General features: G+C 40.7%; 1 protein-coding gene across 6 annotated transcripts in view; it reads left to right on the plus strand.

Moving 5' to 3' along the window:
• The window catches only part of LOC110501496 (growth factor receptor-bound protein 14), a 64,969-nt gene that overhangs the window by 37,016 nt on the left and 15,066 nt on the right, over window positions 1-12,887 (plus strand). For 3 of the 6 annotated variants that reach the window (XM_021579097.2, XM_021579095.2, XM_021579096.2), the window contains one exon: window positions 7,442-7,598. In XM_021579097.2, the coding sequence (XP_021434772.1) occupies window positions 7,442-7,598 (157 nt within the window). Of the gene's footprint in view, window positions 1-1,508; window positions 1,798-6,353; window positions 6,689-7,441; window positions 7,599-12,887 lie in introns of those variants that run through there. The other 3 variants (XM_021579100.2, XM_021579101.2, XM_021579099.2) reach the window with 3 other exon arrangements.

Here is a 12,887-nt window from a genome sequence, read left to right on the forward strand (position 1 = left end):
GTTTCTCTCATAATAAAGTCAGTGTAGTATTTCCTCAGCTGAAGTTGCCTCCTCTGCTTGACATTTTAAGATTAATAGGAGAGTTTTGGCTCAAATGTTGAGCTTTGCCCTGCACTTGGAAAGACAGAAATATGTAGCAGAGCGGTACTGACCTGTGCATGGTGTTGGTGTGTATCTAGCAATGCATTTCTGGTCCCTTTTCGACTGTGACCCATTATAGGGCCTAGAGCTAATTGTATAACTGCGTTTTATGAAAAGAGCTCTAGCACTGTCGGATGTTTCTAGTTTCGTGTGTCCAAGGACATGTTTCTGCTTTCATTTTTAATAAAACATAAGAAACACTTGAACACTCCAACAAAAACACCACTTATCATCATTATCAAATTCCCCCTTTTTTTTTTATCTCTTCCTTGAACTTTTTATCCAAGTTGAAGCTTATCAGCAGGAACATTTGGCAGAATAGCCAAGGGAGCTAATATAATTGTTTAGCGTTGTCAGAATTAAAATAGAGGTTTTGTCAGGGCCCAATCCTCTTTTACCATTGACAAAAAATGTATTGAAATACATCATCATATTTGCTGTGTAACTCGTCCTTATCAGACCATTGAGTGACTTTCATTATTACATCATAAACTCTTAATGCATACTGTGTGAGGCTGCTCATTTCAGAGACTTCTTTGTTCATCCTTACAGTAAAACAGATGTAGATGATGATGAATTGTGGCAATTGTCGCTGTGGGAACAACTTGGCGCAGAGCTATTTTGAAGCCCCCAATTCATACAGTCTCCCAAACTCCTCCTCGCGTCCCCATTCCTCTTTGCCAACCACATCTTTTCCTTGCTGTAGTGTCGTATAGATATGATATCAGCGATGCACTATTGTCCATTGCCTATAGCTGTACTTGACTTACACGCTTTTTACGATTCGAAATGTGGAGAAATTTAAATTTGGAAATTCATGTCAAATATGATTTGCCAGATATTATTGTGGACATATTTGCAAATTACATTTATTCTTAAGTTGACAACATTTCTACACTTCACATTTGGATTTATTGCAGGAGATTGTAGTACAATGATATTGTTGAATAGACAAACACGTTCTGGTAAAGGGGGTGAGAGGTGTCAATTCTCCTCCTAAATTACTGGCCATCGACTACGTCACAGTTTTCCCTTTTCAGGCATTTTGTATTTTATTTCATGTTGCTTTTGTACCAATGGAACGATTTTCTCTGAGCTGTTAGAAATGGGCAACTATATTACTATAAATAATACACCTACTCACTTTTGTGTCAGATGTTTAATCTTGATTTTTTTCCCCCGTCGTTTTTAGCTTTCTGGCTTTCTCTGAGCTTCTGCATTGTAAACTATAGTCAGTCTTGGAACTATTTCTTTATCAAGACTTGTTTGTGGCTTGATAAAGTGGCTTTCTTTAAAAAAAAATTTTTTTTTTTTAGATTTCCAAGGACAAAGGAGGAGTTTCTTGCACAGCGATGACTTCTCTGTCTCACACATTCATTGTGCACAACCTCAGTGTAGAGAGATATACGATACAATATACATTCTATAGCATACAGTAGAATCACTTAGAGAAGAGTCTTCTGCATATTAAGGTAATATACTAAGTATGACATTGCATGTTTAGATTTTTCTGAAATCTATATAATACCAGTATTTACAACTTCGATATATGGATATGATTTATTTTAGTTGTTGTGTACTGAGGAAAGAAGCATGAACTTCCATGTGAGAAGAGTCACCTTGCCTGCCATTACTCCACTTTGTCTTCAGAAGCGGGTAGGAAACGTGCTTGTAATTTCCCCTTTGCCACACTGTGCATGACTTCTGCTTTCTTTAACTGTCCTAGTAGTGTGTCCATGTTAAATCGTACAATGGGATTCGACTAAACCACTGTGAAACTAGAAGTGGAAAAACAGTTTATTCATCCACTTTTCTGAACCAGTTTGGCCTGGAGTTCAGAAGAGAAAAACCCTCCAGTCCAGAGATACAGTAGTTTTTATTTCATCCTTTGGATTGCGCTTCAGTTTTTCTATCAGTTTCCCATCAGTCATCACATTTGCTTTTTTTTAAATATTTTTTTTTTTTTTTTACATTAAACTCATAGATTTGTCTTCAGTATGTTTTCCCCTTTACTGCTGAGGTACAGTATATGGCAGTCATTGCATTGGAGCAGCTATGCTTCTTCGGAGCTTAGCTAGCCTCCTCGCGTGTGTGTGTGTGTGTGTGTGTGTGTGTGAGACAAGCAGGCCTATATTTTTCACCATGCGCTTCCCTAGATCTTTCTCAGTAGCGTGTCTACAGTAGCAGCTGAATAGAAATGTGATACAATTTTGCAGTCGATGCAGTTATTAAAAAGTGAGAGGGAATAAACCCCCCCCCCCCCCCCCCATGGTTGAAGTTAAAACACAATTTTGTCCACGTATTTCAAAAGCCCCTGTGAACTCTGACTTGGACAGCCCAATGCCATGATGATATCACGCCAAGGATACATGTAGAAGTAATTTGGAATAGTTAACATCTGACCGGTTGAAATATGTGTCTGTAACGGTCTATAAAACCTGTTTGGCAAAAATGACACTAGAGTGAGCCATTTCAAGGTTCCATGTGAGCCTGTTGCCTGTTGAACCACTGAGGAGCTCCACTGTTAAATGTGTAAAATGTTTGACCTATGGTTATTTATGGTCCTCCAACATATTCTTGTTTTGGTGTTATGAGTACCCTTTTTAAAATGTGTTGTTAAAATACGTTTTTTTGCATTAATCATGAAATGAAAGGCTTGACATTACGTGGCAGAAACGCAGAATATGCAGCTGCACAATGGTCAACTGAAATGCCTCAAGATGAGAGCAGTAGGGCCAAGCGACTGCATCGGCACAAGTGTAGCACCTAGGACTGCTGTGTCCAGACGGGCACGGAGTTCAAGCATGTTTAGGTGTAGCATGGCTAACTGAGCTTATCTAGTGCTTTTGCTGTAGTGAAGGGCACTGTGGATGTATGGTTGTTACACACTGAGCCGAGCCCAGGGCTGAGGCCACTGCTGGCACTCACAGATAGAGCTGCAGCTGTGGGAGTGGAGTTCAAGGTAAAACTAGCACACGCAAATTAGCAAACCGGTGTCCGCAACCCTGTCCTTGAGATAACGAGGACTTTTATAGCGTTGTTAGCAAAGCATAGACAAATCTATATTTAGGCCAACCCTTTTGTCTGTCTGGATTTTCCCTCCCTTTTTTTGTCTCAATTGGAGACCATGTTCCTTTTCTCCCAGAGTGTCTGTACAATTTGTATGTGCAACCGCGTGGCCGTCGACGAGGAAGGCCGGGGCTAAAAATTTGGGTTGCAGTTAGTACTGGTTCAAAGCTCGTAGCGCTGCTTAGCCCTGTCATCAACCTTATCACTGTTGGCCAACTCTTATCTTATTTCCCTCAGCACTCTCCCATGTCAGTCCCTGCACAGTGTATGTCATTGTGTTAAGTTCCCGCAGTTCCAGAACGACTGACTATCTGAACTTAAATCGCGAGCACACTTCACATTTACTTTTGGACTGAAATGCACTTTTGGTATTTAGTTGCACAGGCCAGGTCGCCTGCATGTGCTCTGGACTACTTTTTCACTTCAACTGAGGCATTAAGTAGGTCTTATGTGTTCACCCTCTTCGGATTTGTTGTCATATTTTAGTGTCGTCTTTGAACATGGTATAATGAAGATAATATTTTGGTAGAAAACTGCAGGTTTTAGACTTTCTGTCTTTCTAGGAAAGCTTTTTGTAAAGCATCTACAGTAACTATATTAGTGTAATGACAATATAAAAATAAAAAGGGAATTTGGCAGACGGAAACGGAGCTGTGAAATTAAAGCAGGTGCAGGTGGGCACATGGCTTACCTGATGAACGCACCTCTTTGTGCTCATTGATACAGAACGCAGCAGTTCAGTGGCATTTTATCTGGCTTCGCCGTTCATTTGACTCCCCTTGGACCAAAGTGATTTATCATGGATACCGAGGCCTGTCATTTCAACCCTAGTTGAAACATCCCAGCATGCTCTGAACAATGATCGAATCGATATAGGCGAGAGCCGGCGCATGTAGATGCTAGTGTGGGCTCAAGTCTGTTGAAGGACTCATTAGAATGCATTATGCACGTTTTTTTTGTTTGTTAGTTGTGAACTTTTTTGCTGTCTGCAATCTTGTATCTCCAGATAGGGAATGTAGGACACCGAATGAGGACCGACTCAGCAGATTTTTTTTATTGCAGTGTTGAATGCATTTTCAAGAACCTCACCAAATATTTGTCCAAAGCTCTCTGAAGTGGGTAAACGTAGATATTAGTCAAGAGATATGCACACAGATTATATCTAGCTTTGCAGAACACTCCAATAAGGACATACAGGCCAAATTTGTTTTATTGCTAAATATAAAGAGACCGAGTGCTACAGGGATTATTGCACAATGCCTCGATCACACCTACAGCGTCTTTTTGCTAAATGGTACGCAGCAGAATGTGGATATCTGTGCAACAAAAGTTCAACGTTCACCTTCTGCTACCATTTCGGTCAAGCCGTCTACGTATACAATTTTTATGCATACGTTCGATAAATCCAACGAATTCGCCACACAGATCGCACTGCAACTGCCTCTGCCATGCAATGCTGTGGGGCAAATGCAGTGTTCCATTGAACATTTTAAAGTACTTCTGGTGTGCCAAAACGCAATGTCGGTGTGATCGGGGCGTAACACTACAGTACTTTTATAATACATGTGTAGCATTTTCATGAAGCAATATCTCAAAATGAATACACATGTTTCCGTCATCATTCATTTTGGGTGTTTTATTGAAAAAGGTGCACTGTACTGGTAGTCATATAGAACAGTTTCCAATCAACAAAAATGTTGTAATTCGTGTTGTATTGCACTGGAACAAATGACGACAAACTATAATAAAAAATAAAAAAAGTTGTAATAGGATTCTGATTGGGGTGACAAAACCCTACAAGGCAAAAACCTATAGGATTACTTAAAGTAGTCCATTAAGGACTGATACAAAATATTTTAGGATTGCGAGAATCCTATAGGATCCAATATGATTACTTTTGATTTCCAATCGGGGGGGGAAAAAGCAGTCTAATAGGATTCTGAAAGAGGTGGAACAAAATCTTATCAGATTGTGAAAACCCTACAGGATTCTATTGGAAAAATCGCAAATCCTTTATCATTTTTTTTTACAAGGGTTTTCCTGTACATATATTCAAATATCTTCCTGACACACAAATCCTAAACCTTGTGTAAGGTAGCATCGTGTCCAGTGTATTTGTGTGGAGGAACTAATGTCAACCCGTCATCTGCAGGTGTAACGCAGTAAAAGCTGTTTCACCCCCTGACAAACCCTGCCCTGTTCCTCCATGAAACACGATCCTTTGGAGATTTGATTTGGCAAATTCTCAGGAAGTGACTTCCACAGAGGGACACAACTAGATTCCTGCCTAGATGTTTTTTTCCACAGCCTGATTTAGAGGTTCCTTCACACAGTTTTCATCTTTTTTTGTGTGTTTTTGTGTTTGTTGCTTTTGTCATTTCTACCCCTGGAAATGCATTGGATGCAATGTAATGTTTTATACAGTAAGTGCTCTGGGCTTTGAGATTATCATCTTCGGCTTTCTACTTCAACCTCAGTGACTTCAGTGTTACTGCAATGTATGAGATGATTAGTGTGTCATTGTTAGCTTGTCCGTCTGTACTGTACAGACAACTCACCAAAAGGACATTAAAGTAATCCCAGTAATGCAGTCCCTTGGCTTTTGTTAGGTACCCGCAAAGGGTACGTGTTACGTGTTTTTTGGATCTCGGCACTGACATTTTAAAAACAAGATTTTCTTTTTTACTTCATTGAAGGGTGACGTCATAGTTGGTGGTTGTGATTCGCTGCGGGCTCCTTAAGGACGCTGACCCCAGCTCGGCTGGAGCACTGTGGCCTCGTTTCACTCCACAAAAGAGGGCTGGTGCATCCTGCCCCACGATCCGCCTTAAACCAAGGCACAGAGACCCATGCACACAGAAAGAGGCAGCCAGTTGGTCTTTACTGTGACTCTCTTCCTCCCTTCTCCCCGCCCACCCCTGTCAACTTTAGACGGAGTTGACCCAACTAGCATTACATTTAACCAGCACCTTTGTAATGGCTTTAGAGCTCACGCAGGGCTTTATGCTAAGAACTCGAATTGCCATGGCTGTGTGAATAGGGAGGGGGAGCGAGCCTTTTGACTCTTTTCTCCTCCTCCTCCTGGGCTGTGTGGAGCAGAGCAGGCTGATCCTGGGCTCTTTTACTTGGGGGGGGGGGGGGGGGGAAAGGTAGCAGGTGATTGGGCCATAGCCCCAGTGACATATATCTGTGGAGTCAGGAAAACGTTGTGCTCAGAGGCAGCTCTTTCTAATTAGCTCATTTCTGCCCCACTGCAGTAAAGAGAGGAGAAAGAGAGGGAGAGCGGGCTCTACTTTCCGCTTCCCAGCTGATACCGACTCGCTACTCGGCTCTGTTCTGTTCGGCTCTGCACTGTCTGCCTGTCTGATGCATGTTTCCATGTTCCTCACTAAAAGCCTGGTTTACAATGCTGTGCACTCAGCCCTATATAGGCTGCAGAGTTAGCTCAAATTCACAGGTCTTGTCTCCCAACCGAAAGGTAAGTTGTGATGTCAGATTATTTGTTAGTAGCTTGTTTTGTGTTTTAAAATTGCATGACTGTTGAGATTCTCTGAGAGCTTTTTAATGCAGAGCTGTAATATACCTGCTGTGAAGAAGGAAAAAGAAGGACAAGGTAATTGGAACAATAGGCTACGCAGTAGTCACGTTGATGTTTGTCGTGTCTTGTCCTGGAGGCAGGACTGGTCGCTTTCCCATTTTAGATAGGCAGGCTGCAAATTCCAAAAATGTATGAAAACAAAAAATTGTTGGTCTTACGTTTAAGTTAGGGTTAGCAGTGTGGTTAGGGTTAGGTTTAAAATGTTCAGACTTTGTGGCTGTGCTAGCTAGTGCAGAGCTGTCTCCAGAACAAGATTTACGATGGAAAAACTCTAACCTGCACGCAGTAGGCTACTTTGTTAGGGATACATTTATCAACTTTTGGGAGAATTTGGTGCTCTTGTGTGTGGGTTGAATGATTATGGGGTAGAATTATTGTGGACTTTGACAAAGATGAGACATACCTAATATCCTATAAAGCTCGGAGAACATTTTGAAAATCGCATGTGTTTGAAATTTTCTGACCACTATTTCTTGCCTAGTTGGTTATTTGTAAAGTTTGATGTATATTTAATGTAAATGTTTTTATTTAATGTACATATGTGGTATGTGTTTTAAATGTACATATGAAGCAAGCTCTGAACTTTTTCTGATACATATGTTGTTCAAGTCCATGTGTTTTGTTTCGCTGCAGGTAATCAAAGTGTATAATGAGGACAATACAAGTCGAACAGTAGAGGTTCCCACTGACATCACAGCCCGGGACATATGCCAGCTGTTTGTCCTGAAGAATCACTGCATTGACGACCACAGCTGGACTCTGTTTGAGCATCTCACCCATCTAAGCATAGGTAAGAATTCAATTCAAAACAACTTTATTTATCCCACCAGGGGCAATTAAGACAAAGCCGTTTTACAAGTACAGTATCAAATAGACACAAAATCCTTTACGTAAAAAAAGTGTATAGAACCTTAGATTACTGCGTAATAGTGATGAGGATGTGCACAAGATTCGGTTTAGTGAGTGCATAACCCTAAACCAGATACAGTTTATTTTTTTTTTTTTTTATTCTTTCTGTGGCACACTGCAGTGTGATTCTGCTCTTTGGAAAGATACCACCAAGTTGATCAGCAAGGAGTTAATCGTACAGCAACGGTGACTCCAATCTTCCTACAGGTGTAGCCTTACCATTTCTCAGCAGCTTACATTGCACAACTTATCCATCTGTTCTGTTCATTATTTCCTTGAGTCTTGAAAGCATTGAATTTGCTGGAAATGTGCTGTTATCATTCAGCCAGTTTAGTAAGGTGTGTCCTAAAGTCTGCAGTGTTGCAGTCTCTCCTTTTCTCCTTGACTGTAATGTGGAATTATATATTTTTTTAAGTGTTCATTTCAGATGAGCTTAACTGAACAAGAATGTAAATGCAACATGTAAAGTGTTGGTCCCATGTTTCATGAGCTGATGTCAAAGATCCCAGAAATGTTCCATGTACACAAAAAGCTTATTTCGGTCAAATTGTGTGCACAGATTTGTTTACTTCCCTGTTAGTGAGCATTTATCCTTTGCCAAGATAATTCATCCACCTGACTGGTGTCGCATATCAAGAAGCTGATTAAACTGCATGATTATTACACAGGTACACCTTGTGCTGGACATAAAAGGCCACTCTAAAATGTGCAATTTTGTCAGACAACACAGTGCTGCAGATGTCTCAAGTTTTGAGGGAGCGTGCAATTGGCATGCTGACTGCAGGAATGTCCAACAGAGCTTTTGCCAGAGAATTGAATATTAATTTCTCTACCATAAGCTTCCTCCAACGTCGTTTTAGAGAATGTACCAGTACGTCCAACTGGCCTCACAACCGCAGACCATGTGTAACAACACCAGGACCTCAACATCCGACTTCCCCACCTGCGAGATTGTCTGAGACCAGGCTCCCGGACAGCTGATGAAACTGTGGGTTTGCACAACCAAAGAATCTCGGGAAGCTCATCTGCGTGGTTGTCGTCCTCACCAGGGTCTTGACCTGACTGCAGTTCTGCGTCGTAACCAACTTCAGTCAGCAACTGCTCACCTTCGATGGCCACTGGCACATAGGAGAAGTGTGCTCTTCACAGATAAATCCTGATTTTTAACTGTACCGGGCAGATGGCAGACGGCGTTTATGGCGTCGTGTGGGCGAGCGGTTTGCTGATTTCAATGTTGTGATCAGGTGGTGGGGTTATGGTATGGGCAGGCATAAGCTATGGACAACAAACACAATTGCATTTTATCGATGATATTTTGAAATCGCAGAGATACTGTGACGAGATCCTGAGGCCCATTGTCGTGCCATTCATCCGCTGCCATTATCGCATTCAGCATGATAATGCACGGCCCCATGTCGCAAGGATCTGTACATAATTCCTGGAAGCTGAAAATGTCCCAGTTCTTACATGGCCTGCATACTCACCAGACATGTCACCCATTGAGGATGTTTGGGATGCTCTGGATCATCGTGTACGACAGCGCGTTCCAGTTTCCGCAATATCCAGCAACTTTCCAAAGGCCACAATCGACAGCCTTAAGTCAATATGAAGAAGATGTATCGCGCTGCATGAGGCAAATGGTGGCTACACCAGATACTGACTGGTTTTCTGATCCACGCCCCTATGTCTTTTTTTTTTAGGCATCTGTATTCCCAGAAATCCATAGATTAGGCCCTTATGAATTTGTTTCAATTGACTGATTTCCTTATTTGAACTGTAACTCAGTAAAATCTTTGTTGCATTTATATTTTTTGTTCGGTGTATGCAGAAAAGACTCAATTAAACCCTAAATGCAAATGACCCTTTGGAAAAGAAGCTTGTGAAAAGAATGTCAGCTAAAACACAACCTCCTTTATTCCAATAGTCAAGTGTTTCCTGTTGATGAAACATTGAGCTAACAGGCTCCTAACTGTTGTCATTATAAAGAAGCCGTAAAACTATAAAGAACTAGGGTTCCAAGGTTCCCATGTTTTCTGGAAATCCCGGTGGTTGGATTCATTGATTTCCTGCTTATTCACTCCTAAATCCAGGCATATTCTAACTTGGGTTTCTGGAAAACCTGGTAACTAGTATTTTGCAACCCTGTAAAGAACCTTACATATGACTACATTGCAAGGCATCTCAGCATCTTTTGTGCCATGTTATATCATACTGACATAAAATATTGCTTTTGTCCCCCAAATGGCACCCTATTCCCTAATATAGTGCACTACTTTTGACCAAAGCCCTATGTGCCATTTGGGATAGACTAATTAGTTCCTCTCGACCTTTTAGAGCCCTTTGAACCTCTAACAATCTCTGGCCTGATTCACTCATCTTGGTCAAGCCAAATAAAGCTTGCACTTCAAACTACTTCTATAACAGAAGCACATCTGCTTTCACTGAGTTTGTAATGAAGTGCTACTCGACTTAGATGTACAATTTTTGCATTATTCATTCTCTAAGCCCTTTCAGCGCTTAATGCAGTGCTTATGTGGCGATGAAATTATACCTTTTTTTCTCTAACGATACTAGACAGCCATTGCTTTATTGGCTGTAATAGACCCTGACTAGGATTTGGGTCTGATGACCATGCGGCAGCCCGCCTTGCCCCGGCTGTGGTTATACTATGGGAATTACTCAGCCTCAAATGGCTGTGCAGCATTCCAGATGACTGCCTGAAAAACCGCTGCTTTCCATTGGAACGATGAATATGCATTTGAGGTTCAAAGGATGAGTAAAGTTTGATTACTTGAAATAATAAATATAGCGGTGATCAACAATGAACGGGGTGCACAGGATGACCGAAGTTGCACATAATCCGTTGGATAACAAAGTTCCTACATGAGAGAGCTATCTTCCTTAATGTACAATCAGCATGACCATGTTTCTCTCAATACCACAAGGATGACACAAGTGACGTTAAGTCTAGTGCTGTAGGTTGCATCTTTGAATGCAGCAGGTCATTATTTTTAAGTGCATTACTTAATGTATTGAGTTTACACGTGTGTGTGTGTGTGTGTCTATATATCTCGACCGATTATGATTTTTCAACGCCGATACCGATTTATTGGAGGACCAAAAAAAAGCAGATGCCGATTTTTTTTTAAAACATTTTTTAAAAAAACTTTAAAAAAAACTTATTTGTTGTAATGACAATTACAACAATACTGAATGAACACTTATTTTAACTTAATATAATACATCAATAAAATCAATTTAGCCTCAAATAAATAATGAAACATGTTCAATTTGGTTTAAATAATGCAAAAACAGTGTTGGAGAAGAAAGTAAAAGTGCAATATGTGACATGTAAGAAAGCTAACGTTTAAGTTCCTTGCTCAGAACATGAGAACATATGAAAGCTGATGGTTCCTTTTAACATGAGTCTTCAATATTCCCAGGTAAGAGGTTTTAGGTTGTAGGACTATTTCTCTCTATACCATTTGTATTTCATATACCTTTGAATATTGGGTGTTCTTATAGGCAGTTTAGTATTGCCAGTGTAACAGTATAGCTTCCGTCCCTCTCCTCGCTCCTACCTGGGCTCGAACCAGGAACACATCGACAACAGCCACCCTCTAAGCAGCGTTACCCATGCAGAGCAAGGGGAACAACCACTCCAAGTCTCAGAGCGAGTGACGTTTGAAACGCTATTAGCGCGCACCCCGCTAACTAGCTAGCCATTTCACATCGGTTACACCAGCCTAATCTTGGGAGTTGATAGGCTTGAAGTTATAAACAGCGCAATGCTTGAAGCATTGCGAAGAGCTGCTGGCAAAATGCACAAAAGTGCTGTTTGAATGAATGCTTACGAGCCTGCTGGTGCCTACCATTGCTCAGTCAGACTGCTTTATCAAATCATAGACTTAATTATAACATCATAACACTCAGAAATACGAGCCTTAGGCCATTAATATGGTCGAATCCGGAAACGATCTCGAAAACAAAACGTTTATTATTTCAGTGAAATACGGAACCGTTCCGTATTTTATCTAACGGGTGGCATCCATAAGTCTAAATATTCCTGTTACATTGCACAACCTTCAATGTTATGTCATAATTACGTAAAATTCTGGCAAATTAGTTTGCAATGAGCCAGGCGGCCCAAACTGTTGCATATACCCTGACTCTGCGTGCAATGAACGCAAGAGAAGTGACACACTTTCACCTGGTTAATATTGCCTGCTAACCTGCATTTCTTTTGCCTAAATATGCAGGTTTAAAAATGTATACTTCTGTGTATTGATTTTAAGAAAGGCATTGATGTTTATGGTTAGGTACACATTGGAACAACGACAGTCCTTTTTAGGACATGCTAGATAAACTAGTAATATCATCAACCATGTGATTATGATTGATTGTTTTTTATAAGATAAGTTTAATGCTAGCTAGCAACTTACCTTGGCTTCTTACTGCATTCGCGTAACAGGCAGGCTCCTCGTGAGGCAGGTGGTTAGAGCGTTGGACTAGTTAACCGTAAGGTTGCAAGATTGAATCCCTGAGCTGACAAGGTAAAAATCTGTCGTTCTGCCCCTGGACAAGGCAGTTAACCCACCGTTCCTAGGCCGTCATTGAAATTAAGAGTAGCGGAACTCCTCGCCAATGAAATTGCAGGGCGCCAAATACAAATCAACAGAAATCTCATAAATCAAATTTCTCAAACATATACAAGTATTAGGCACTATTTTAAAGATATCTTTCTCGTTAATCCAGCCACAGTGTCTGATTTCAAAAATGCTTTACAGCGAAAGCTCCACAAATGATTATATTAGGTCACCGCCAACTCACAGAAAAACCCAGCCATTTTCCTGCCAAAGAGAGGAGTCACAAAAAGCACAAATAGAGAAAATTAATCACTATCCTTTGATGATCTTCATTAGATGGCACTCATAGGACTTCATGTTACACAATACATGTATGTTTTGTTCGATAAAGTGCATATTTGTATAAAAAAAAATCAAATTTTACATTGGCGCGTTACGTTCAGTAGTTCTAAAACATGCGGTGATTGCAGAAAGCCACATGAATTCACAGAAATACTCATTATAAATTTTGATAAATTCTAGTGCTATGCATGGAACTTTAGATACACTTCTCCTTAATGCAACCGCTGTGTCAGATTTCAAAA

This window comes from Oncorhynchus mykiss, chromosome 22 (assembly GCF_013265735.2).
Source record: "Oncorhynchus mykiss isolate Arlee chromosome 22, USDA_OmykA_1.1, whole genome shotgun sequence".
In the NCBI taxonomy this organism is placed as follows: domain Eukaryota; kingdom Metazoa; phylum Chordata; class Actinopteri; order Salmoniformes; family Salmonidae; genus Oncorhynchus; species Oncorhynchus mykiss.